Source organism: Triticum aestivum, chromosome 5A (genome assembly GCF_018294505.1).
Source record: "Triticum aestivum cultivar Chinese Spring chromosome 5A, IWGSC CS RefSeq v2.1, whole genome shotgun sequence".
NCBI lineage: Eukaryota > Viridiplantae > Streptophyta > Magnoliopsida > Poales > Poaceae > Triticum > Triticum aestivum.
In genome coordinates, this window is record NC_057806.1 from 310,963,511 (window position 1) to 310,991,224 (window position 27,714).

Sequence of the window (27,714 nt, forward strand, 5' to 3'; positions counted from 1 at the left end):
GTCTCGGTGTGCCGCCGCATCGCGCTTCTCTGTCTGCTGGGTGGAGGTCGTCGTGCAGCTAATTAATTAAGGTATTCTTTTAATGAGTGGCTTGATTAAGGTATTCAATTCCTAAGGGTAGTGATGTACTAGTACTCTGCGTGTAAATTGACTGGCCATTAATTTTGTCATTGCACGTCTGGATAAAAATATGGAGCGCCCTCAGTAATTATGAAAACTAGTTGACCCGTTACGCCAAATGGCGCAGAGACCCGCTGAAGACATGCTATCGATGAAAATAGTTTCATGCTGCAAGGACCTTCTGCTAAATCATGCTATTTTTTAAACATATTTATTACGTTGTGAAATAATAGTGTTGGAAAAGGGAAATTGCACAATATGAATATGTTCAGTTTGAAAATATGCCCACTATGATGAGAGAGTAAAGTTGGCATGGTTGTATTTTTTTGGCAATGGTTTTGGAAAAAGAAAATATTTGTGTGACATGAATAGGTTACTATAGGCTTGAGCAATCACATAGGACATGAATTGTAACTATTTTTATAAAGAAGAATAGACTTGTCCTTCAAAATATATACTTGAGCATGCATAATTTGTTATGTTATTCAGGAATAGGGAGGCATAAGTTTTAAAAAAAATACAAACAAAGAATGAAATGTAAATAGTTGCTTAATGTAATTATGCAACAAATTAGAACATCGGTGGGTCAAATAACTGAGCCTGCAATTAGAAAGTCCAAATAGCTTACGCTAAAAAGAAGGTAAACATAGGCGACACCGTAAAAACAAAGGTAAACATAGGTGACACAATAAAGCCTGGTTTGATGAACTCTATCACACACTTTGTGATGTTTGATGAATAAAGCTATCCCTCAAAAGAAGTGACACAATAAAATGTACTTAATACATGATGAACATTTCTTAGAAATAGTGGTCAATTACATCATATAATTTGGTTCTGTACAAAAAAAAGTTTCCTCTTTTGTGTATATATCCTAAACACCACCCCTTGCGATGAACTCTTTGTCTTTGTCCACAAATTTGGTTATTCCCCATCCAGCATGTCAGTTGCAGTCTCCTGAAGCATAAGAACAACACAAGTTAAAACAATCTGGTCAAACATACACTAAGAATATACCCATGGGCATTATCGACAGATTAAACCAAAGTTATAGTGCAGCAGGTTCTCTGTAAAGTCAAGTTACCATGCGGTTTTTACGAACCAATGGAGAAAAGCCGAAACACTGACCCAAGAATTAACCTGAGAAGGTCGTTCTTCAAGCTGACTCCTAGCAGAAGATGATGCATCTAAGTGAAGCTACCTGGAGATTTCTTATATGTCCCTTGCTCTCTACTGCAACAGATAGTTGGAATGGCATATAAGATAAGTGTGAGGTACTGACAGAAGCTCACTCTCAAAAGGCACATTCAGTAAGTGTATGTAATGATATAGATGCGTTATTAATTACGTAACCTGAATAAGTAGTTGCATATTTCTTCTAGGGACAACTGTTTACATATTTCTTCTATATCCATTGCTCTCTGATGTTATAGCTTATATCTGTACTGTAAGTAACAAAAGAGTAGTCTCTTTCCTTTTTTCAACATAACAGTCTACTTATCTGTTGCACTTGGGCTAACAGGAACATAAGAAAACACCAATGACTAATCATTTGGAAGGCAGCATGGCTGAGTCCTACACATGGCTAGTCAAGCCCTCTTGCCAAGCTGGAAAGTTTCTTACAAATGCAGAAATATCCATAAGATTGCATCTCTCCTGTTCTACTCAAATAATATTTTGTATATATCAGAGGTTTCAAAAGCTAGGTACCAGTTAACTCCTATTGTGTCTATTTGTATATATATCATTGGTCTGTTTTATTCTAGAGCCTTACTAACCAAATAAAGATCAAAATTTTGAAGTAAAATCTATGCCTAGAAACCAAATAAGAACTACACTGAAAATATTTATGAATTACTACAACTATTCGGACCATTTTAGATTACTTTAGTACGAGACTGTAATCAAGAATAATGAATGTAGGTGATCTGATATCTTGTTCGAACAATAAAATAAACAAGGACATACATGTAACGGATTTGACCAACAAAACCAAATACTTCCAGATCTGTATGAACTTCTAAAGAATTGATCAAATCTTAAAAGTTAGAAAGGCTAAGCAGATAGAGTAATGATATGTTACAGGAATAAGCAAGCATGTCCGCTGACCATACATAGTAGCTGATTAGCGATGATGCACTCAATGCGAACCGGTGTTTCCATGCCTATCAGGATAAAGGTATTCTTTTCTGCAAGGATAAACATGGAAGTGGAGTGATCAAGCAGACCGAAAAGAGTTTTCATGACTTAAAAATAATAAACAGAATATGGAAATAAGTGCTTTGAAACATAGAATTTTGTAGCTGCACAAAAGATGCAGCTGAAGAGGACACCCCTAAATGAAAACATCAAGCTAAAAAATTAAGCTAGCAAACCAGTCTGACCTATTAGATATCCCACATGGACAGTAGCACCTACATACTGAAGCAACAAAATTGACAAAAAAATCCCCATATATGGACATCACAATCTGTGGGCATTAATTAAACACAAATTAAACCTAAAAGAAGAAGTCAAATGATAAATCTTCTACAACATTAACACATGGGTGATAACATCAAGAAAACAATTGATTGTGTTCACACGAGAGAAATACCACCTTGTTCTTCTTCACCAAATTCTTCTGCTAGATTATTCCTCCTCTTATTTCTTAGATCGTCAGACATTGAATCAGAGGATGGAGCGCCTAACAGAGCAGAGCAGGGAAAATCTTTAGGTCTAGTAAAACATTAGCCAAGCGAGTACACAAATTCTTGTCCATTACCTTGAGGAATATGAGATCCAAAAATAATACACTGCGATAAGGTGACCATTATGACAATGTCCATGGACCTGCAAGCACCATTGAGTACAATCACAGAAAAAAAATCAAAAATACATTACAGAACAACAGGACATCATCACAATAATACCTTTAATCTAAGAGCATAAATGAATAATAATGAAGAAATAATGGAAGGAGAACAGAACTATAAAGCTTTTATTAATCGATGAGTAGCCTGGTTCACTTCCCAAATATAAATATGCAGAAATTGAGGGAGATGGACACCGATCAATTTGACATGCTGCGCTTTCTGCCAAACTAAGAGACACAACCAGCCAATGTATTTTTAGCTCCACTACACCAATCTGATTGTAAGCTGATCAAGCAGAAAGAATAGACAATATAAACCATGCCCTATTATCCTAACCCAGGGCAGCCGACAAGCGGGACCAGGAGCAGCACCGGCCGACCTGTCATTGCGAGACCACAAGCTCGGGCGCACAAGCCGGGTGCGCATGTGTCGGCCAACCTCTCCATGGCTTCCCACGATGCGCACGACGCGGTCAGCGTGCGACATGACGTGCGACGCGGCAGGAACAGGCTCACCCAACGAAATCCAACCCAGCCAATGGAGACCTGAGCCGAGCCCACCAGTCATAGTACGCCACGAAAGAACATCAGGTAAAAAACGCAGTAAAAATCTAACGTCCGGCAGAGCAGCGTTGATCCGACTTGTGTAGATCGAACGGGTAGAATCGAATGGAAATCGAGGGAGTTTCAGGTGAGCGGGTCGCCCAGCCACAGAGTATGCATCAAAATTTAGTATAAAAAAAGGACTACTCATGAGTAGAACGCAATTTGGAATGACATGTTCTAGTAGGAATCCTAGATATACAAAGAGAGTATTAGTTCAGCAGAATCAATATCATTATGCAACAAACTATCAACCATTGCACTATATCTCAAGAATTTATAGTGTAGCCACCAAACAAAGTGGTAATCAAGGCAACATCAATCTAACAACAATGGCTGACTGATGATGTTTTAGTCCTTCCGGTTTACTAATTCAGAGGAACTGTAACAAAAATCGCTCTTTGGTCAATAGCATCAACTGATTCTTTGAACTCTAAATTCCACTCTTAGCTAAAATTATTCTTCCTCTCTTCTATGTCAGATCTGCACACGTCAAGTTTAAAAATCCATATAATAGCAAAGTAAAATACGTGTGAGGAAGAAATTAAGAGAGGGAGAGAAAGAGTGGAGCACCTAGTTCGCCGCCGGCTTGCATCGCTCGCGCCGCCTGCAACAGGCACCTCCAGATCCACGAGGCAGCCATGGGAGGAGGGATGAGCTCCTGGTTCCTCTGGCCTTCCCAGACCGCCTGCCTCGAGCTCCTTGCCCAGTGGGGGGGTGGAGGCAGAGGTGGCGCCTCTCATGGTGCAGAGGAGGTGACGACGCGGTGGCGCAACAACTCGGCTGCCGACAGGTGAGCGAGGCCTCACCCTGCCCCTTCCCCATGCTAGGATCGCTCACCTTCTCCTCCCCCGCTGTGCTTGCCTTCCTCGCCGGCCTCCTCCTTCCCTTGTCGTCCGCATCCTACACCTCCCCTACATCCGCACCCACATCGCGAAGACGACCTACGTCCGATCTGGATCGACGGTGACATGGAAGAGGACAGGAGGAGGCAAGCAGAGGAGAAGGCTGGCAGTGGGATCGACGGCGACATGATAGAGGAGAGGAGGAGGCGAGTGGAGAGACGAGGTCGGCCGGAGGCTGCTGGCGAGGAGACGATGGTGGGGATCGAGGGAGGGGTGCGGCGGCTCGTGGGGATCGAGGGGAAAGAGAAAGAGGGCTAGGGTTCGTTTGGCGGCTGGGGTGGGAGTGGGGCGAGACGCGGGTGATTGGGTGCGGGCGCACCGAGCTGATTGGGCAAAACCACCTGCACCTGCAAACGGGCAACCCAGCCAACCAACGTGCCGCACGAGCCCACCAGTCATTGGACAACGAAAACGACCACGAGGTGAAAATTGATTTTAACTGCTGTGAAGATCCAATGGCTTAGGCGCGCTAGAAAGGCAGATCGAACGGCCGACGAACCTCCAATCGAGGGAGCCTTGTGAAGGTGAGTTTGATAGCTTCATTATAGTTTTAAATAAAACCTTGTGATTTATGCATGCATCTTTGGGAAACAATTAATCCGTGTATTAATGTTGTTGTTTTTTAAATTACCACTCGTGTGGTGCAGATGGAACAATCTCAATGGATGAAGAATTGGAGAACCGCAGATTTTATCAGTGGCATGACAGAGTTCATGAATTTGGCTGAAAGTACAAAGAGGAGAATTGGTGATGCGGATTACATCCTGTGTCCATGTACTGATTGTGTCAATACAAAGTCACGTGAAGTTGAAGATGTCCAGTGGCACTTAGTCTCTCGAGGATTCATGGATGGATATACATGTTGGACCAACCACGGTGAAGAGCATGCCATGGATGAATATACCCAGGGCTGCGAGATGCCAAACCCCGATCAGTGTCACATGGATGATGAATCTAACATAAGGGCAGAGGCTTCAAGCTACCAACGGAACAACGGAAAGCCGAAACGCCCACTGGAAAACCAAGACGTCGACAGAGATGACAACAATCTTGATATGCCAGATTTTTCTGCTATGATTGCAGATTTCAAGGGCCCCAAAAAGGATATGATTGGGTACAAGGATCTGCCAACCGTTGATATGGACTCCAAGAAAGAATTGTATCCAGGTTGCAAAAAGAAATATTTCAAGTTGAGTGCCACCCTAGCGTTTCTCAGATTTAAAGCGGCAAACGGTCTATCAAACAAGGGCTTCACAGAGATGTTAGTTCATTTTAAATAAATTCTTCCGGAAGATAATGTGCTCCCCAGAAGCACGAATGAAGTGAAGAAAATTGTTTGCCCAATGGAACTTGAAGTACAGAAGATACATGCTTGTGTGAATGATTGTATATTGTACCATGGTGAGTACAAAGATTTCTGTGCATGTCCCACATGCAAGCATGCACGATACAAGTGTAGGGGAGCAAAGGACAAGTACAAATTGGACAACAAGATCAAGATAGGGATCCCGTTCAAGGTTGTTTGGTACTTGCCTTTAATTCCAAGGTTGAGGCGTTTGTTTGCAAACCCTAGAGAGGCAAATAGGTTGCAGTGGCATCATGATGAGCGAACTGCGGATAAGTATATGAGGTACCCGAAAGAAGGGGCTTAGTGGGAATTAATCGACAACAAGTTTGAAGACTTTTCGAAGGATCCTAGAAGTATAAGGCTCGGGGAGTGTACTGACGGGATGAATCCTTTTGGCGATATGAGCACCAATCACAGCATGGTCGATGCTTCTATGCATATATAACATAGCTCCTTGGTTGTGTATGAAGAACAAATACATTATGTTGTCAATGATTATCCAAAGCCCAAAACAACCTGGAAATGACATCGACATTTACTTTCAACTACTGGTAGAAGAACTACTGATAGTGTGGATAGATGCGCCTGCTGTAAAATGTTATGATGCTTATAGGAAGGAGATTTTCGATCTACATGCGATGCTGGTGCACACAATTCAAGATATGCCGGAATTAGGCAACACGTCGGGGCAGAAAACAAAGGGAGATGTAGGGTGTGTTACATGCATGGATAAGATAGCTAGCAGATTTCTTCCCAACTTGCGCAAAACCGTGTATTTGTGTCATCGTAGGTTCTTATGGAGAAATCACCTATACCGAAAGATGAAAGCTGAATTTGATGGTACAGCAGAGGAAGATGTGGGCCCAAAACCCTATGAGGGGGAGGTGGTCCACAACATGGCTAAACAAATTAATGTTGTGCTTTGTAAGAAGCACACTTTGACAGTGAAACAAACACCCAAGGGTCAAGTGTTTAAGAAGAAATCGGTGTTCTGGAAATTACCTTACTGGGAGGCTCTACGTGTACATCACTGCATCGATGTCATGCACCTAGAGAAGAACGTATGTGAAAGCATCCTTGGTACTCTGTTCAAGATTAAAGGTAAAAGAAAGGATGGTGATGGTTCACGGCTTGATATGCTTGCTGATCAATCAAAATGCAAGAGTGAAGTAGAAGATGATGACAAATCATCAAAGCTCGCCAGAGTTAGAATTTCAGTACAAAAAGGAGCAACACAGTTCTTCACCTATTTGTTGTCAGTTAAGACAACCTCTTCCTACTCTGCAAACATCAGAAGTCTCGTGGATGTGAGCTCAGCTAAAATGAAGTTGGGACACATGAAGTCACATGATTGCCACATAATTTTGACACAAATCCTCCCGGTGGCCATCAGGAATCTGATGGACAAAGATATAAGAAACACACTCATTGAGCTCTCTGATTTCTTCAACCAACTATGGCAGAAAGTTGTAGATCCTGAAGAGTTGGATCATATGCAAGATGATATTGGAAGAATATTGTCCAACCTAGAGATGTTTTTCACACCGCCATTCATATTTCATGGTCTATCTCACTATGCACCTTGTCGATGAGATAAAGTATTATGGTCCTGTGTTTCTTTGCAACATGTATCCCTTCGAGCGGTTCATGGGAATACTAAAGCTCTTTTGTCAGAACCGACACCATCTAGAGTCAAGTATCCTACAACGTTATATCGCGGAGGAGGTGGTTGAGTTTTGCACCGAATACATGAAACAAAGACCTATAGGTTTGCCCCTCTCTCGCCACGAGGGAAGGCTGAAAGGTAAGTCGGTCCTTGCTTAATAGCCCAGTTCTCAGCGCTTATGCCAAAGAACACTTGGCGGAGATACGCCAAAGCTTCTTACCAATGGTGCCCTCATCAGATGTGGAGATGAAGGAGCACACTAATAACTACGCCGAATGGTAGAAGAATCTTTTGGCACAAGGATCCATCGATGACAATGCTACGTGGTTGGCACAAAAGCCATCACCTACGGTGTTCACGTACCAAGCATATGACATAAATGGATACACGTTCTACACTGAGGAACGTGATGAGAAGACCTCATATCAGAACAACTCTGTTCGAATAGAATGCATGACTATATATGAAGCTGATAGAAGGGTATACTATGGAACCATCAAAGAGATTTGGGAGCTTAACTATGTGAAAGTTAAGGTAGCATTATTCAGGTGCACATGGATCCCTCTTGGTCATGTAAAGGTTGATGATTACAGGAAGACCTGTGTTAATAGGACAACGATGGCATATCACGCAAACCCGTTCATTCTTGCTAGTGATGCTACCCAGATTTTCTATGCGGAAGACCCCTTGCATAAGAACTGCCATGTAGTGATGCATGGGAAGAGGAGGGTACTGCGTGTCGAGGATGTTGCCAATGAGGACGAGTACGATGAATTTGTTGAGTTGCCAGCCAAGGGATCACGCACCCATGTAAGAGAGAAGCGTAAAATCATTAGAAAACCCAAGTTCATTCGGGGTCAACGTAATGACCCTAGTTCCCCCATGTACATGGGAATTAAGCCGTAAGACTAGTCTTTATGCCTACCCTGCAACTTAATTCACTCAATTTAGAACTGTCGCGTGTACTGAATTTGTGAGCTATGCCCAATTTTCTGTTGATGTAAGAACCGTTAATATGTTGACCTTAATATGGTGTCAGCTCAGGCAATGAATATGAACGGTTTATTATTATTATTATTATTATTATTATTATTATCATCATCATCATCATCATCATCATCATCATCGTCATCATCATAGAGGTAGCACACTCAATTGATCTCACTATAGTATGTGTGAACAAAAATATGCAATCTGGTTTGTGAATAGCACACGGTTCGTTCATGAAAACCGTGTACCGACCAAACCCCGCACGCGATCTGAGTCGTGATTTCTGATTGGCTAGAACCCAAACCCCACGGATCATACGTCTGCACTGTTGGATGCTCCCAGATTAAACGACAATCCTCATCCCTTTCGACAGCAAATGCAGTTCCGGTTGTAATTTTATTGTTATTCACAAAATGCACGTTAAACTCAAAAAATGTCTTAAATATAGCTAACGATACCTGAAATGCGCTAGAAAATCAAACTCATGGTATAATGGTGATTGCGTACCATGAAAAATTTTATGATGCCAAACGATGAAGTCACCGGCCACTGGAGTTTGAATTGACATGTCTCCTTTTCGAAACCATGATCCTTCATGTGAGATGCTCCGGTTTGGAAGGAGTGATCATCAAAACTTGTGCCAAACTTTACCAATTTTTTTCCACGGGGTCGTGAGAGCATGCCACAGGCACACTCGATTTTGATGATGTCCAGACTCCATCTGAATTTCCTGTAATTATAATACCAACTAGGCCTATGCCAGTGGTCACACCTCACGGCCGAAAATGTTTGAACTTCTCCCTACTTCTCGGACAAACGGATGAAAACTCGCAAAGCGATGCACAAATGATTTGTACACCTTCTCCGCTAACTAACACCCAGATGTAGTTGTAGAACGGTTTTGAATTTATATGCACTAAATGCAAGGTAAGTGTAAAAAATGACTTAAATATAGCAGACGAGACCTAAAATGAGCCAGAAAATCAAACCTAGGGTATATACGTGATTGTTTACCATGAAAAAAATTCGAGGCGGAATGATGTAGTCACTGACGATTGGAGTCCGAAGTGTCGCGTCTCCTTTTGGAAACTATGATCCTTCTTGTGAGATGCTCCGATTTGGAAGGTGTGAGCATCAAAACTTGCGCCATCTTTACCAAAAAAATTCCATGGGATCCTGAGAGCACACAACACTAATACACCGATTTTTGTTATTTCCGGACTCTATATGCATTTCTTGTAATTAGAATATCAACAAGGCTTACGCCTCTGACCGCACCCTGCGGCCGAACTATTTGAATTTTTTCCTATTTCTTGAACAATGAATGAAAACTCCCAAAGCGACACATGATCTTGCTAGCTAGCACCCATCTATAGTTGCGACTGTAGCAAATGACTCAAATATAGCAAACGATACCTCAAATGCACGAGAAAATGGAACCATATGGTACAATTGTGATTTCTTACCATGGAAAAAAAAATTGGAAGCGAAATGATGAACTCTTGTTTTCATTCAAATGAGAATATGTTGTTAGTTCATGTAAATGTTTTTAAATAGCACACGATTCACTCACGAAAGCTGTGTGCCTACCAAACCGTGGCCGATGCCCCCTTGCTCCGCGCACAATCTAACTCGTGCTTTCTGATTGGCCAGAACCCAAACCCCATGGATCATACGTCTGCACTGTTGGATGCTCCCAGATCGAACGACAACCCTCAACCCTTTCGACAGCAAATGTAGTCGGGCTAGGATTTGATTTATATGCCAAAAGGCACGGTAAATGCCAAAAAATGTCTTAAATATAACACACGAAACCTGAAATGCGCCAGCAAATCAAACCCATGGCATAATGGTGATTGCTTAACGTGGGAAAAATTTAGAGGCGAAATGATGAACTCAAGTCTTCATTCCAAAATTAGTCGTCTTCATTTCAAACGAAATTATTCTCTTTGTGCACACGAGCTTAGAGGCAACCGTTTGCATAGGTCTTTCCAGCCGCTGACCGGGGATACTTTTTCACCGTTTTCACGTAGGCCACCAACACCCCCACCGCCCGCTCGCGTTTCACTCAACTAATCCACCCAATCTCCATCGCCAGCTCCCCCCCCCCAGATCCACAGCAGAACCCTCTCCGGTGCTGGCATGCTCATCCTGGCCATGTGCCCGCTCTTCGGCGTCAAGCCTACCTACACTACCATTCCCAACACGCGGATGCCCGTGCCCCGCCGTCTTTGTTGCTCGCCAGCCACCCTCGAGCATATCGATCATGTAACCCTCGCCTCTCCTGTGGTCTGGCTGGGTTTGCATTAAGAAACCTGTTAGTTACTGCTCTCCATCACGGTGAGGCACATTTCCTCGCAATCCCTTTTCCTATTTTGTTTCATATCTTCCCAAATTGGCTATAAAATAACGGAGAGCGTATATATGTTCATTATCTACCTTATTAACTAGTACATATAAGCTTTATTTGTTCCAATAAGTTACTACCGATTTACAGATCACGGGCGCCCGAGTCACACAAACTTAACAAATAAGTCATACATTTTCTAAATTATTGCATGACATATTTAGACAGCTTGATACCAAGTTGGTAGTTTTATGCTTATCCTCCTTTCTTGAGTTTCGCATGTGTTCTCTATAGATGCTGAGTAGCAGCAATGGCACTCATGCTTCAGGCGATGTATCTTCATCTGATTCCGACAACCCTAGGTCTTCAGCAGATGGTGAGGGATCAAGTAATCTTGAACGGGATAGAGCTGTAGCAATTACCCTTCTGATCTGGATACAAAGGAATGCTCCAAGGAAGCCCGCACACCAGCCTAAAGGTGTAGCGACCAGCCCTCAAACGGTCCAATCTCTGTGCTCCGGTGTCATCCCTGGATCAGTAATGCTGACACCACACAATACTTGAAGGATTTATAACAGAGTAGCAATCACACACTTATTACATCGAGGGTCTCTAAAGAGAACTTAATACAATGAATATGGCTTAAGGCCATCTAATAACGATAACAACAGAAGGCTTGGAAGATAAGTGAGTCCATCAACTCCAACGGCATCACTGAGTATAGAACCACGACCTATGGGCTCCTTACTCGTCGTCTGAAAAGTCTGCAACATGAACGTTGCAGCCCAAAACGGGCCAGCACATGGAATATGCTGGCAATGTAACACATAGAGAGCAATGAAAGAATAAGACTATACTACATGCATATTTGGCTGGTGGAAAGCTCTATGGTTACAGTTTTGCGTAAAGCCCATTTTTCCCTACTACAAAGGAATAAAATTTATTTAACTATCATGGTAGTTGTTAAACATTGAGAGTGTAGACACCCTCTCAATCCCAATTAAGCATCAAAATTAAAATCCAACAAAATTAATTTAGAGTACCATGATGAGATTCACATGATAACCCAAGTACTAGATACTCAAGATGTCCATAACCAGGGACACGGCTAACCATGATTAGTCTATACACTCTGCAGAGGTTTGCGCACTTTTCCCCACAAGACTCGATCTCCTCCGTTGGGATTCTCGCACTACATGGTGTTTGAGAAACGGATGACTGAGACATAGTCTTTCAGAAGTGCTAGCACCTTACGAACGGGTAGACCGTACCAACCTACATCCCCTACATCTGCTAGTCTACCACTGTAAGAGTTCGCACGACTTAGTCAACTATGCTAGAGCCATAGTAGCTTGTGGCTGCACACGGAAGTTTCTAGTATGAATAATCTCATGATCCCTTTGAGCCTAGGTGGCGGTCCAAAAGAAAACAGGCAATCACTAGAATACCCAGGTGCCTCAATCCACCCAGATGTGTGTTTAAGTTGCCACCTTAGATAAACCATCAAAACAATCTCACATCTGTCATGGATACACTCACCCAGTCCATGTCTACTAGCATAGCATAGCATAATGAGCAAACATAGAAGTAACTCCCAAGGGTTTGATAATAAAACGGGTAATAGGCACTACCTCATCTACTTGCCAAACCCACAATTTAATTAGATCCTAATCATGCAATGTGTGAGGATTGATCTAATGCAATAAAAACTGGGTAGTAGGAAGTATGATCAAAGTGTTACTTGCCTTGCTGATGATCCGTGAAACCTAGCGATTCGAAGTAGCAAGCGGCGCACTCCGGGTACTCTATCGCAAACAAACAAGCATACAATAAGTACTCATCTAATGCACAGGTAAAACTCAAATAAGAGATCTAACCAGATAGTTCAACTTAAGAACTCCGGTTGGCAAAAAGAATCAAATCAAACGAACGAAAGACAAACGGCGAAAGAAACAAGCTTCATTTACTATTCTGGATCTAGGTCAAATTTTACAGATGCAAAAACTTGTTTGAGTTGGTTAAACGGAAAGAAGGTTTCGAGACAAAACTCCGCGCGCTTGAATCGCCTGATTCTGATAAACGAGCAAAAAGTTAAACTAGAAGGAATCGGATCAGAAATCGCGATCAGAAATAATCGCGGAATAATCCGAGAAAAAGAAAAACGACGAACGGAATAACGAACGAACGTTCGTTTTCTGGAACTAAACGATGAACGCGTTCGTTAAAACGAACGAATGAGCGAACGTTCGCTAAATAAATAAACCGGAAAAACCAATCTATTTAAAAAACGAAAACTAGGGTTTAAAAAACGAATCGTTTTTTCTCAGAAAACCGGGCGGCGGGGCGGCGACCTCGGCTCGGTCCGGCGGGGTTCCGGGCAGCGACGGTGGGCAGCAGCGGCGGCGGGGCGGCGGCAGCTTGCGGGGCGGGGCAGCGCGGCGACTCGAGGCTCCAGGGGGGCCTCGGGTGGCTATTTAAGGAGGGAGGGGGCGGCCTTGCTTGGGGAGGGGGTCGGCGGCGTGTGCCCGGCTCGGACTACGAGTCCGGCGGCAGCTCGGCGAGGGAGGCGGTGGCCTGGCGGGCCGGCCTGGCTCGGTTGGGCCTTTAGCCCAGTCGGGCGCGGGGGTTTAAAAAAAACAATTTCACCGAAACTAAGAAAAGTTCTAGAAAAATAAATAAAAATCTAAAATTGCCAAAACAAATTTTCACCTTCTAAACAAAATATTTAGAACAGGATGAACATTTTCTTGGCCCTAAATGCAATTTTTGAAAATGTGCAATTTTTCCTAAATTCAAATAAACCACGAAAAACTCCAGAATAAAATCTTATTTGATTTTTTTATTAAATCCTCAATATTTCTTTATTTTGGGAAAGTCATTTTATTCCCTCTCTCATATTTTGATAATAGAAATAATTGAAGATAAAATAAATAAAATCAAATGATCCTATTTTCAAAATTTGAGAAACTCAAATATGAAAATAACGAAATCCCCAACTCTCTCCGAGGGTCCTTGAGTTGCGTAGAATTTCTAGGATCAAGCAAAATGCAATAAAATATGGTATGCAGTGATGATCTATTGTATAACATTTCAAATTGAAAATTTGGGATGTTACAAACCTACCCCCGTTAAGATGAATCTCGCCCTCGAGATTCGGGTTGGCTAGAAAATATGTGAGGGTGGTCCTTCAGCAGATCTTCCTCTCGCTCCCAGGTGGCTTCATCCTCCGTGTGGTGGCTCCATTGAACTTTGCAAAACTTGATAACCTTGCTACGGGTTACTCGGCTGGCATACTCAAGAATCTTGACTGGTTTCACCTCATAGGTCAAATCACTGTCCAGCTGAATCGCTTCCAGCGGCACTGTATCTCTCAGGGGTATATCAGCCATCTCTGTGTGGCACTTCTTTAACTGGGAAACATGGAACACATTGTGAACTCCTGACAATCCTTCAGGCAATTCCAACTTATAAGCTACTTCTCCCATGCGCTCCAAAACCTTGTATGGTCCTACAAAACGTGGCGCTAACTTTCCCTTAACTCCAAAGCGCTTAAATCCTCGAAGTGGAGATACTCGAAGATAAACTCGGTCTCTGACTTCGTAAACAATCTCCTTGCGTTTAGAATCTGTGTAGCTCTTCTGCCTGGACTGGGCTACCTTGAGCCTATCGCGAATCAATTTCACCTTTTGTTCAGACTCCTTAATCAAATCCGGTCCAAACAACTATCGGTCTCCAACTTCATCCCATGACAATGGGGTTCTGCACCTCCTTCCGTACAAGGCTCTGAAAGGGGCCATCTTCAAACTAGATTGATAACTGTTGTTGTAAGAGAACTCTGCGTATGGTAAATTCTCGTCCCAACTAGATCCGTAATCTAGCGCACAAGCTCTCAGCATATCCTCCAAAATCTGATTGACTCTCTCGGTCTGTCCATCTGCCTGCGGATGTAAAGCTGTATTGAACTCTAGCCTGGTACCCAAAGTTTCGTGCAACTGATTCCAGAACTTTGAGGTAAACTGGTGTAGGTAGTCTTCACTAGGATGAAATGAGCTACCTTGGTCAAACGATCGACTACTACCCAAATCGAGTCATAGCCTGAATGAGTTCTGGGCAATCCTGTAATAAAATCCATGCCTAGCTTATCCCACTTCCATTCAGGTATTGGCAATGGCTGTAGCAATCCCGCTGGCTTCGGATGCTCTGCTTTTACTCTCTGACATACATCACAAACTGCTACATACTCCGCAATATCCTTCTTCATTCCGGTCCACCAGAAAGTATCCTTCAAATCCAAATACATCTTGGTATTTCCTGGATGAATCGAATATGGTGAATCATGGGCCTCTTGCAGAATCAACTTCTTGATCTCTTGGTCATTGGGCACATAAACACGGTCTTCAAACCATAAGGTATCATGTTCATCCTCACGAAATCCTTTAGCTCTTCCTTTTCTCATTTTCTCCTTAATAGAAGAAATCTCCTTGTCAGTCCTTTGAGCTTCTCTTATCTTATCCATCAGAGTAGACTGAATCTCCAATGCTGCTACATAGCCTCTCGAAACTATCTCCAAACATAGCTCATGAAGAATCTCGGCTAACTCTCTTGGTAAACCTCCCGTCATTAAGGTGTTTACATGACTTTTACGGCTCAATGAGTCAGCTACTACGTTAGCCTTTCCGGGATGATAATGCAATCTCATATCATAATCCTTGATGAGCTCCAACCATCTCCTTTGCCTGAGATTTAACTCCTTCTGCGTGAAAATATACTTCAAACTCTTGTGATCCGTGTACACCTCACAATGGTTTCCAATGAGAAAATGTCTCTAAGTCTTCAAGGCGTGCACTACGGCTGCTAATTCCAAATCATGGGTGGCATAATTTAACTCATGAGGCTTAAGCTGTCGTGAGGCATATGAAACAACTCTTCCTTCCTGCATAAGCACTGCTCCAAGTCCTCGACGTGAAGCGTCGCAATACACCTCATGATCCTTGGTCTGATCTAGCAAAATCAACACTGGTGATGTGACCAAACGTTTCTTCAACTCCTGGAAACTAGCCTCACATTCTTCAGTCCATTTGAACTTGGTGTCCTTCTTCAACAACTCTGTCATAGGTTTCGCAATCTTCAAGAAATTTTCAATGAATCTCCGGTAGTATCCTGCGAGTCCAAGAAAACTCCGGATCTCTCCAACTGTTGTTGGCGCTTCCCAGTTTGTCACAGTGTCAACCTTGGTGGAATCTACTGCTATACCTTCTCCGGATATAACGGGTCCAAGGAATCCAACTTCCTTCAACCAAACCTCACATTTGCTAACTTAGCATATAACTGATGTTCTCTGAGCTTTCCAAGTACCAAACACAAATGCTCCTTATGCTCCTCTTCATTCTTTGAGTAAACCGGAATATCATCAATGAACACTACGACGAACTTATCCAAAAACTCCATAAATACTTTGCTCATCATGTTCATGAAATATGCAGGTGCGTTAGTCAGACCAAAAGACATAACGGTATACTCGTACAGCCCATACCTGGTGGTAAAAGCCGTCTTAGGTATATCCTGTTCTCGAATCTTCAACTGATGGTATCCTGATCGCAGATCGATCTTGGAAAATACCTTAGCTCCTTGCAATCGATCAAACAAATCATTGATCATCGGTAGTGGGTACTTGTTCTTGATGGTTACTTCATTCAATCCTCTATAATCAACAACCATCCTTAATGTTCCATCCTTATTCTCCACTAGAAGTACCGGCGATGCCCAAGGTGAAGAACTTGGGCGAATATAACCTTTATCCAATAACTCCTTAATCTGCTTCTTAATCTCCTCCAAATCCTTTGCGGGCATCCTATATGGTCTCTTAGATATTGGTCCTGTGCCTGGCAAAAGCTCAATCAAAAACTCAATATCTCTATCTGGTGGCATGCCTGGCAACTCCTCTGGAAATACGTCAGGGAAATCCTTTACCACTGGTACTTCCTCCCGCACAACTCCTGTTAAGGAATTTACTTGAGTCCTCTTCGGCATATGCCGGGATACATACTTGATCCTTCTTCCTTCTGGCGTTGTAAGCAAAATTGACTTACTGGCCCATTCAATATTCCCTTCATACTTTGATAACCAATCCATGCCTAACATCACATCCAATCCTTGAGATTCCAATACTATTAGGTTCGAGGGAAATACATAGTTACCAATCCTTAATGGTAACCGATCACACCATAGACTAGCCATATACTCTGCTCCAGGTGAGGTTACTAACATGGGAGACCTAAGGGCTTGGGTTGGCAGTTTATACTTATCCATGAATCCCCTTGATATGTATGAATGCGATGCACCAGTATCAAAAAGAACGAGTGCAGTAAATGACTTAACCAAAAACTTACCGATTATTGCATCCGGCTGCTCTTCAACCTCCTCCACGTTTACGTGGTTCACCTGTCCCCTATTGAAAGGGTTCGGCTTCTTTCCAGAGCTTCCATTGCCATTTTCATTCCGGGATTCAGGACATTCATTTGCGTAATGTCCGGTCTTCTGGCACTTAAAGCAAGTGACTTGGCTCAGGTCTCTCTTGGCTGGGGTTGATGGGTTTGTACGGTTCTGGCCGTTGTTTCCTCCATTCCCATTACCGTTCTTGGGGCCATTATGATTATGCGAGCTACCTCCTCCATGGGTATGCTGAAAGTGTCCTCCCGGTCTAGGGGTAAAATGTGGCTTTTGCTGAGCTCCAAAATTGTACTTCCCTTGTCCATACTTCCTCTTGCCGTTCTCAATCTGCTGCTGCTTCCCTTCAATCATAAGAGCACGATCTACCAACTCCTGGTAGTTGTTGAAGGTTGCTACCATCAACTACATGCTCAACTCATCATTCAGTCCTTCCAGAAACTTCTCCTGCTTAGCTGCATCCGTAGCAACGTTATCTGGGGCATAACGTGCTAGCTTACTAAAGTCCTCCACATACTGGCCAACTGTCTGCCCTCCTTGGCGCAAGTTGCGAAACTCACGCTTCTTCATGGCCATGGCTCCTGCTGAAACATGGGCAGTACGGAAAGCCTGCTAGAACTGGTCCCATGTGACAGTGTCGATAGGGAAAGTGGCTGTGAAATTCTCCCACCATGATGCTGCGGGTCCTTCAAGCTGATGTGCGGCAAACTTCACCTTTTCCGCATCTGTGCGTCCTGCCGTGGTCAACTCCCTAGCTGTCTTGTGGAGCCAATCATTTGCTACTATCGGCTCGGTGCTACTAGAGAACACCGAAGGATTTAGCCTAAGAAAACAGGCTAAGTGATCAAAAGGTGGTGGTGGTGGGTTGTTGTTGTTGTTCCCCTGATTCTGATTCTGGACTAGCAACTGCATCAAAGTATTCTGCTGCTGGATCAACTGAATGAGCTCCGGTGGGAAGGTAAATCCGGGGTCACGTCTCGGAGGCATCTGAGGGGTTTAGAAAAGATGAGAATTAAGAATAGAGGGGGTCTAAAGAGAAAACACTACCCATATGCACATGAGGCAAAACAAACAACTCACTTCATTCAATCAAACAAGGGCATACAATCGGTCTAACTATCGAAAAAGTGCTTGGACTAATATATTTACATGGTGGACTACTACCACTGTTGGGGTGGTCTACTAGAAATATTCTTCGGTTGCCGACTCCATGATATCTGCTCCAGCTTCATCAACATAGCCATCATCACTATCATCTGGATCCGAGTCGGTGTCGTCGATGATGATGTAGTCTTCCGGGCGAATCTCCTTGGGTTCTTCGTCTTCCTCTACTGGTGTAGGGCCTCCCATAAATATTCCGATCTTCATTGTTAGGTCGGCATTCTTGTCCACTAGTACTTCTTTCCTCTTCATAATCTTCACGTGTAGCCTTGAGTTCTTCCTCCAGTTCCTTGATTCTTGTCCTTGCCTTCTTTAGGTCTATCATGTCGGCGCACATCTGATTCTCCTGATGTCGAATGTGCTGGTTTAACTCCTGGATAAAAGCTGTGATTGATCTATCCCTCTTGGTGCTGATCATCTCCCAGTGCTCATCTCGGCACCCACAAATCTGGTAGATAATATCCTTGAGATCATTGTGGTAAACTTCTCCAATGCGTCCTGTGGTGATGTGAGCTGACATGCTCTTTCCTAGACTCCAGGTTGGTGCATCAAAGGAAAACTCTATGGGCTTAGTGACTGGCATGAACGTCCTTCCTGGAACTTGAACTTGAATCATCCGGCGCTCCTCTTTCGGTAAAGTGGCGTTGTAGGTTTTGGTGAAGCTTGGTACTCCTATGTTAAGGTATCTAGTGACTTCCTTCAAGTGACATCCAAAGGGTGTATCTTCATCCGGCTGGGTGAACTTGTTCCTTGCATCCGCCATCCTAAAATCGTAGAAAAGATGAGGAGTCAGAAATGAGAAGAGTGAGTAGTGATTTAGGTCTTTAGCTTAGTGGTCGTGTCCTACAGTCAGCTGTGCTCTGATACCATCTTGTAGCGACCAGACCTCAAACGGTCCAATCTCTGTGCTCCGATGTCATCCCTGGATCAGTAATGCTGACACCACATAGTACTTGAAGGATTTATAATAGAGTAGCAATCACACACTTATTACATCGAGGGTCTCTAAAGAGAACTTAATACAATGAATATGGCTTAAGGCCATCTAATAACGATAAAAGCGGAAGGCTTGGAAGAAAAGTGAGTCCATCAACTCCAACGACATCACTGAGTATAGAACCACGACCTATAGGCTCCTTACTCGTCGTCTAAAAAGTCTACAACATGAACGTTGCAGCCCGAAACGGGTCAGCACATGGAATATGCTGGCAATGTAACACATAGAGAGCAATGAAAGAATAAGACTATACTACATGCATATTTGGCTGGCCGAAAGCTCTATGGTTACAGTTTTGCGTAAAGCCAATTTTTCCCTACTGCAAAGGAATAAATTTTATTTAACTATCATGGTAGTTGTTAAATATTGAGAGTGTATACACCCTCTCAATCCCAATTAAGCATCAACATTAAAACCCAACAAAATTAATTTAGAGTAACATGATGAGATTCACATGATAATCCAAGTACCAGATACTCAAGATGTCCATAACCGGGGACACGACTATGCATGATTAGTTTATACAGTCTGCAGAGGTTTGCGCACTTTTCCCCACAAGACTCGATCTCCTCCAATGGGATTCTCGCACTACATGGTGTTTGAGAAACGGATGACCAAGACATAGTCTTTCAGAAGCGCTAGCACCTTACGAACGGGTAGACCGTACCAACCTACATCCCCTACATCTGCTAGTCTACCATTGAAAGAGTTCGCACAAATTAGTCAACTATGCTAGAGCCCATAGTAGGTTGTGGCTGCACATGGAAGTTTCTAGTATGAATAATCTCATGACCCCTTTGAGCCTGGGTGGCGGTCCAAAAGAAAACAGGCAATCACTGGAATACCCAGGTGCCTCAATCCACCCAGATGTGTGTTTAAGTTGCCACCTTAGATAAACCATTAATTTAACAATCTCACATCTGTCATGGATACACTCATCCAATCCACGTCTACTAGCATAGCATGGCATAATGAGCAAACGTAGAAGTAACTCCCAAGGGTTTGATAATAAAACGGGTAATAGGCACTACCTCATCTACTTCCCAAAACCACAATTTAATTAGATCCTAATCATGCAATCTGTGAGGATTGATCTAATGCAATAAAAACTTGGTAGTAGGAAGTATGATCAAAGTGTTACTTGCCTTGCTGATGATCCGTGAAACCTAGCGATTCGAAGTAGCAAGCGACACACTTCGGGTACTCTATCGCAAACAAACAAGCATACAATAAGTACTCATCTAATGCACAGGTAAAACTCGAATAAGAGATCTAACCAGATAGTTCAACTTAAGAACTCCGATTGGCAAAAAGAATCAAATCAAACGAAGCAACGAAAGACAAACGGCGAAAGAAACAAGCTTCATTTACTATTCTGGATCTAGGTCAAATTTTACAAATGCAAAAACTTGTTTGAGTTGGTTAAACGGAAAGAGGGTTTCGAGACGAAACTCCACGCGCTTGAATCGCTTGATTCTGATAAACGAGCGAAAAGTTAAACTAGAACGAAAATCGGATCAGAAATCGCGATCAGAAATAATCCCAGAATAATCTGAGAAAAAGAAAAACGACGAACAGAATAACGAACGAACGTTCGTTTTCTGGAACTAAACGATGAATGCGTTCGTTAAAACGAACGAACGAGCGAATGCTCGCTAAATAAATAAACCGGAAAAAAACCGATCTATTTAAAAAACGAAAACTATGGTTTTAAAAAAAAAACCGAATTGGTTTTTCTCAGAAAACCGGGCGGCGGGGCGGCTACCTCGGCTCAGTCGGACGGGGCTTCCGGCGGGGTTCCGGGCGGCAGCGGGGCGGCGCGGCGCGGCGCGGCGACTCGGGGCTCCAGGGGGGCCCCAGGTGGCTATTTAAGGAGGGAGGGGGCGGCCTTGCTTGGGGAGGGGGTCGGTGGCGCGTGCTCGGCTCGGACTCCGAGTCCGGCGGCAGCTCGGCGAGGGAGGCGGTGGCCTGGCGGGCCGGCCTGGCTCCGCTGGGCCTTTGGCCCAGTCGGGCGTGGGGTTAAAAAAAACAATTTCGCCGAAACTAAGAAAAATGATAGAAAAATAAATAAAAATCTAAAATTGCCAAAACAAATTTTCACCGCCTAAATAAAACATTTAGATCAGGATGAACATTTTCTTGGCCCTAAATGCAATTTTTGAAAACGTGCAATTTTTCCTAAATTCAAATAAACCACGAAAAACTCCAGAATAAAACCTTATTTGATTTTTTTATTAAATCCTCAATATTTCTTTATTTTGGGAAAGTCATTTTATTCCCTCTCTCATATTTTGACAATAGAAATAATTGAAGATAAAATAAATAAAATCAAATGATCCTATTTTCAAATTTTGAGAAAACTCAAATATGGAAATAACGAAATCCCCAACTCTCTCCGAGGGTCCTTGAGTTGCGTAGAATTTCGAGGATCAACCAAAATGCAATAAAATATGGTATGCAATGATGATCTATTGTATAACATTCCAAATTGAAAATTTGGGATGTTACAAAAGGTGTATATGAAGTAACCGAGATCAATTTAAAGTCTTGGTCTCCAACCAAACAAGATAAAGCACACACGAGGTTTAGGAGTGTGTGTGGATTTGTTGGTAGGGCAAGGCTTAACATTAATCTGCTGAGGTTTCAGAAGGCTGACACAGAAACACGGCAAAGGATAGTCCGGGAGATCATGGATCCCTTCAACGTTCCAAAGCAGTGGAGGATGTAGGTGGAACACGTGCACTGAAGACGGCTAGGGATGCTTGGAGAAACTGGAAGCATGCGTTGTACGAGAAGTACTTGAGTGAAGGCAAGGACCCAATCCCCGCATACTCCCAAATTACAAAGGCAGACTGGGCAGAATTCAAAAGGGTCAGGGCAACTACAGAGTTTGCTGAGAAGAGTGCCAAGAAATCGAAACTTCAGAAGAGGAACACACATCCCCACCTTATGGGTGTGGTAGGATACTACGGCATGAAACCTATATGGGACCAGGAGGACAAAGAAGTAGTAGCGGCGGGTGGGAAACCGGCCTTTTGTGAAATCAGGGGCAAACGCGCTAGAGACTACTTGCGGGCATGTGCACGGAGGCGTGATGACGGAACTTATTACTTTGAAAACTCACGTGACGAAGAACTATATCGCGTGATGTTAAAGGCTTCCAAGATCACTGGAAGGTTCTACAGGAACTCAGGGCCATGTGACATTCTGTCCGCACAAGAGGGCTTTCACACTCAGCAAAGAAGAGAGGCTCAACATGAAAAAAGCGAGGAGTGAAATGAAGCAGAATGAATTGTATGAAAGGTTGAGGAAGGACATGTATCTGGCTGTTTGAAAAGATATTGAGGAGTCAATGATGACGTAGAAGACTCTCACATTGACAGATAGCTAGCAGATTGGAGGGGAGGTGGGCATGGAGGATGTTGCTTATTGCGCGACAACACCTCACAAGAGTAGTTGTGCATCAGCTCACCCCAACGACACTAAGACTGCAGCTGCTCATTATGATGCTATATCTGATCCATCTGGAATGAAAGATAGACTGAAGGGCGTGCTTACACATTATGAAGGTACATTAAAATGTGCAAAAGCTTGGGTTTGCCCACCCTTCTTGGAAGAGGGCCTCTTGTTGCACAATGTGCCATTGAAGGTGGGCTATGTGAAGTGCTACGTGACTAAAGTAAAGCCTGGATTCAATGAATTTTCCCTGAAGAATGTCCTAGGAGACTTTGATGAGCAAAGGACCTTGGGAGAAACAATGTTACATCACATCCAGTGGACACGAAAGGAAATAGAGTTCATCGATGAGATCCCTGAAGCCCTGCCAAGAGCAACCAATGTCGCCCCTCAACCGGTGACACCCTCCTTGCCATAGCAGCTCTCGCGTGCTTCCCCCAAAGAACCTAATACCCGTAAAGCAACGGCTGATGCATCAACCTGTGATCAGCCGGCCTGACTTTGTGCCGTATAGGCCATGTCATCGTCCGCCCCAGAGCAGCCAGTGGCAAGCCTACAACTGCTGAAGATGCACCACCGGTTCAGATGTCGGCCGCTGAAGCAGCGGGGGGAGACCCAGCTGTAGCACATGCTCATCAGACCAACCTGGTGGAACGGACTACTAAGCAGTATGATGCTTCGGAACCGCCTGCTAAGCAGTCTGTAGGTCCAGAACCAACTGCTGATCAGTTTGTCGGTCCATAGCCACGTGATCAGCATACTAATGCATCAGCATTTCCTGCTCAGCAAACCAACATGTTGGCACAGCCTCCTCAGCACACCAACAAGTTGGCACCAGCTGCGCAGAAACCTGACATAGCTTCAATGAATGTTCAGTAGTCAATGCCTCTGCTCCTACAGCCCAACAGTCCATCACAGCAGCACTGCCAGCTTAGCGGTCCGCATAGCTAAACCGTCTGCTAATCAGTCCGTCGAAGCTTCACCGTATGCTCCGCAGGCTACCTTTCAGCCAACCAGACATTCTACCAGAAATGCTTCAAGTACGAATAAGGAAGCGGCCAAAAAGGTTGCACCCCCGAGGAAGCGTGCTGGGAGAGCAAAGAGGAAAGAGAATGATTGCCTCTTACTTAAAGCACTCACCGCCCAGAACCAAATTAACAACAAGTTGTTCGAAACGGAGAATAATATTATTTCTGACGGCATGAATGATGCAGAAATAGATTTCATGCTTGCTAAAAATAAAGCAGGCGTACTTGAAGCACACAATTACGTCCATGGCCAGCCATTTCTTGTTGGTGAATACTTTGATGAGTGCAGCTCCAGTTGCCGCGAGTTACATGAAAAATGCATGGATCAAATGTTAGCAGGTCATCATGGTCTGCTAGTCCACCACAACAGAGATCATTTTCGACACGATGCTGGTTCCATCAATGTGAGTTTCGAGGACTTACATCTCTTCTTCAACTTCAACGAGCTCGATGACACTCTTGTTAGATGCCTGATTTTGTAAGTACTTAACAAACTCTGATCAACTTCTCCATACAAGGTTGTAAATGATAAATAGCTAACTGCATTTTATTCCTCTCAGGGGATTGAACGAGCAGAGAAGAAAAATGTAGAGTGTGTATTTCATAGATCTTGCACTAGCAAATGGCACAACATTAGATGGTAAGGACCTACGGGACTGGGCCATTAACACGGTCGTTTGTATCCTCGAAAACACGTCCCATGCAGAATCATTTCTCTAGCCATATCATGAACAGTAAGTCAAGTAAACAACCACGCATACACTGATTGTCTTTCAGATTTCAACATAATTCGTAAGTTCATAGCTTTCTTAATATGTAGCATTCACTGGATATTGTATTTGTTGTTACAAACAAGAACACAGTTTACTACATGGATTCTCTCAGAGAGTCAACAAACGCTCAGGATCTAATGCATCTTCAGCAATTCATGGATAGATATTGAATTCTATGATGTTGAAATTAATTTGCATTCATATCTAGTTCAATAATTTATGTTCTCAAAATTCATCTTCATTTGCAGTGTGCTCGCATTGTGGAAAACTAAACCAGGGAACCTATTCAAGAGGGAACTACCTCTGCAACACGAGATCGTTTCTCCGGTAACACACCAAAATCCGTTATTTTCATAAAATTTATCCAATAGTCTGCAAATACATTTTCTTACGCTAGTCAAATGTTCAAGCTTATAAATAAACCTCTTTCTATTTTTGTCCAAAGAAAAAATACATCTAATACCGGTTAGGTTGTTCCTAAAAGGACAAATACATAACTAATTATGTACAAAAAATTTCAGTGTCCTCAGCAACAAGCAGGTTCCAACCTTTGTGGATACTATGTTTGCACACACGTGATCTCCATCTGCAAATCTGCTGATAGTTGTGAAGATCCTCGTGAATTAGTACCAGTAAGTCTATCTTAATTAATATCTTCTACTCCACTCATATGGCACATTCTGATCTTAAAAATACTGCAGCTCATCTTAGAATCGAGGACCCCTGAACCGCTCCCTGCTGGTGAATTGTTGATGGTTCAGAGATTTATCAGTGACTTCTTCCTGAATCACTACATCAATCCCACTGGTGATAATGAAGATTTTAGCATGCGTTCTCCTGAAACATTGAGTAAGAGTTAGCCGCTAAACATATACACATGGATCCATTGTTTTCCATCTGATGAGGTCTTCGTATTTCGTACACTATGATTAATTATGTAATGCATATATGTGTCGACAAATCATTGGAATTTAGCTACCATATGTTCAATTGCAATTGTTGCGAAATCTTATGAATGTTCTTCCTGTGGACACTATTTGTTCAATTGAATATTGTGGCAAATTTTCTTTTTGCATGCCGATTCAAAATGGGATATTTTTGTTTTAACCTGGCAATTGCTCCGCACATGGTTCAACTAAATGAGTGTGTGCGATCCACATCGGAAAGCGTACATCAATCATAGCAGAACCGTTGGTGATACACAACAGATCGCAAATGATTTGCAGCGCTACTACGTGTGCGTAGGGTCTCTAGAACCATTCGTGATATCATGTTATCACACACAAGATCTCAGAGTAAACCATGTCCAATGTAAAATACAATCCCAGTCGTAATTTTTTCAGGAAACGTGTGGGATCCCAAACGAAAAACAAACGTCACTCTTGCCGCAACCATCGGTGATACACAACAAATCACAAACAGTTTGCAACACTTGTATGTGTGTGAAGAGGCTCCTGAACCATTTGTGATAGAATATTATTGCACACGGTAATTGTTGGGAAACGTGTGCGATGGAGTCTTACATGGAAGACGGGTTCCGCGGAAAACTCGTGTGCGATGGGGCACATATCACACATAGTTCATATGTTCGCCCATGTGCCTTACATACTGTTTCCCAAACGGTTCATTACGACACACCGTTTGATTTCATTACGTCATTAGAAACGTTTAATCACCGATTCCACATGTGCGAAGAATTTAGTGTGTGCTGCATTGCACACGATTACATTTCGCAAGGCCTTTGGATCATGGCTCCATATCCCCGACGGTTCTGGGTCGTGTGGGAAGGACCCCCCTATCGCAGTCACTCACTTGGCGACGGTTCCAAATGCCATCACGGAAAGGGGTTAAAAACCATTTGTATAGCACCTCGCTGTACCAGTGATTGCATCAACTTTAGCTTTATCCACTTCAATACCTCGTTCAGAAATTTTATGCCCCAAGACAATATCTTCATTAACCATAAAGTGGCACTTCTCCCCATTCAAGACGAGATTAGTTTGCTCACATCTCGGCAAAACTCAATCAAGGTTGCTTAAACAATCATCAAAAGAAGATTCGTATACAGAGAAATCATCCATGAAAACCTCAACAATATTTTCACAAAAATCAGAGAATATAGCAGTCATACATCTTTGAAAGGTAGCAGGTGCATTGCATAAACCAAAAGGCATATGTCTATAAGCATAAGTTCCAAAAGGGCAAGTAAAAGTGGTTTTCTCTCTATCAAGTTGTGAAACAGGTATATAAGAAAAACCAGAATATCCATCAAGAAAACAAAAGTGTGTGTGCTTTATAATCTTTCTAGCATTTGATCAATAAAAGGAAAAGGGTAATGATCTTTTCTAGTTGCTTTATTTAATTTTCTAAAATAAATTACCATTCTATAGCCAGTAACAATTCTTTGTGGAATGAGTTCATTTTTATCATTGGGGACAACGGTAATACCTCCTTTCTTAGGGATACAATGAATGGGACTCACCCATCTACTATCAGCTATGGGATAGATTATACCTGCTTCCAGAAGCATTAGTATTTCAGTTCCTACCACTTCTTTCATCTTAGGATTCAAACGTTGTTGATGATCAACAACGGGTTTAGCATCCGATTCCATATTAATTTTTGTGTTGATAGAGTGTGGGACTAATGCCCTTAAGATCATCAAGAGTATATCCAATAGCAGCTCGGTGCTTCTTCAGAATTTTCAATAATCTTTCTTCTTCCTGTTTTGAAAGGTTAGCACTAATAATAACAGGATATATCTTTTTGTGATCAAGATAAGCATATTTCAAAGTGTCTGGCAATTGTTTTAATTCAAACACAAGATCACCTTTAGGTGGAGGAGGACCTCCTAGAGTTCTAATAGGCAAATTATGTTTAAACAGAGGTCGTTGTTCAAACAAAATTTTATCTATCTCATTTATTTCATGCATATGCATATCATTTTTGTGGTCTGGCAAATATTGTTCTAGTGGATCAGTAGGAGGCACAGCAATAGAAGGAAGACCAATTATTTCAT

At 42.8% G+C, this 27,714-nt stretch overlaps 1 protein-coding gene and 1 long non-coding RNA gene across 26 annotated transcripts; one reads left to right on the forward strand and one right to left on the reverse strand.

Moving 5' to 3' along the window:
* The first annotated feature begins 667 nt into the window (after nucleotides 1-667).
* Nucleotides 668-877, forward strand: LOC123103082 (uncharacterized). Its single transcript, XR_006449646.1, has 2 exons — nucleotides 668-760; nucleotides 791-877. It is a non-coding gene; the product is annotated as an uncharacterized lncRNA (long non-coding RNA).
* On the reverse strand, nucleotides 827-4,800 carry LOC123103080 (uncharacterized). Of its 25 annotated transcripts, none has more exons than XR_006449638.1 (7): nucleotides 4,151-4,800; nucleotides 2,885-2,952; nucleotides 2,720-2,806; nucleotides 2,505-2,590; nucleotides 1,474-2,309; nucleotides 1,249-1,353; nucleotides 827-1,077 (listed from the first exon to the last, which is right to left on the reverse strand). XR_006449638.1 is itself a non-coding variant. In XM_044524569.1 (7 exons), the coding sequence occupies exons 1-6, from the start codon at nucleotides 4,318-4,320 to the stop codon at nucleotides 1,308-1,310; spliced, it is 519 nt and encodes a 172-aa protein (XP_044380504.1). In that variant the 5' UTR covers nucleotides 4,321-4,798; the 3' UTR covers nucleotides 827-1,077; nucleotides 1,261-1,307. The 25 variants fall into 25 exon arrangements, 4 of the variants coding, with proteins under 4 accessions (XP_044380504.1, XP_044380505.1, XP_044380507.1 ...); XR_006449645.1 differs by having other exon boundaries at nucleotides 1,261-1,353; nucleotides 2,230-2,309; nucleotides 4,151-4,799; XR_006449644.1 differs by having other exon boundaries at nucleotides 2,230-2,309; nucleotides 4,151-4,799.
* Between the last annotated feature and the right edge of the window lie 22,914 nt (nucleotides 4,801-27,714).

Bases quoted from the DNA above. Each gene is read 5' to 3' on its own strand.
- LOC123103080 (XM_044524569.1), bottom strand. From the start codon at position 4,320: ATGAGAGGCGCCACCTCTGCCTCCACCCCCCCACTGGGCAAGGAGCTC. The intron at 2,310-2,719 runs GTGGTATTTCTC...TTATCCTTGCAG, and splicing joins ATTTGGTGAAGAAGAACAAG to AAAAGAATACCTTTATCCTG. The intron at 1,354-1,473 runs GTTACGTAATTA...TATCTGTTGCAG, and splicing joins ATATGCAACTACTTATTCAG to TAGAGAGCAAGGGACATATA.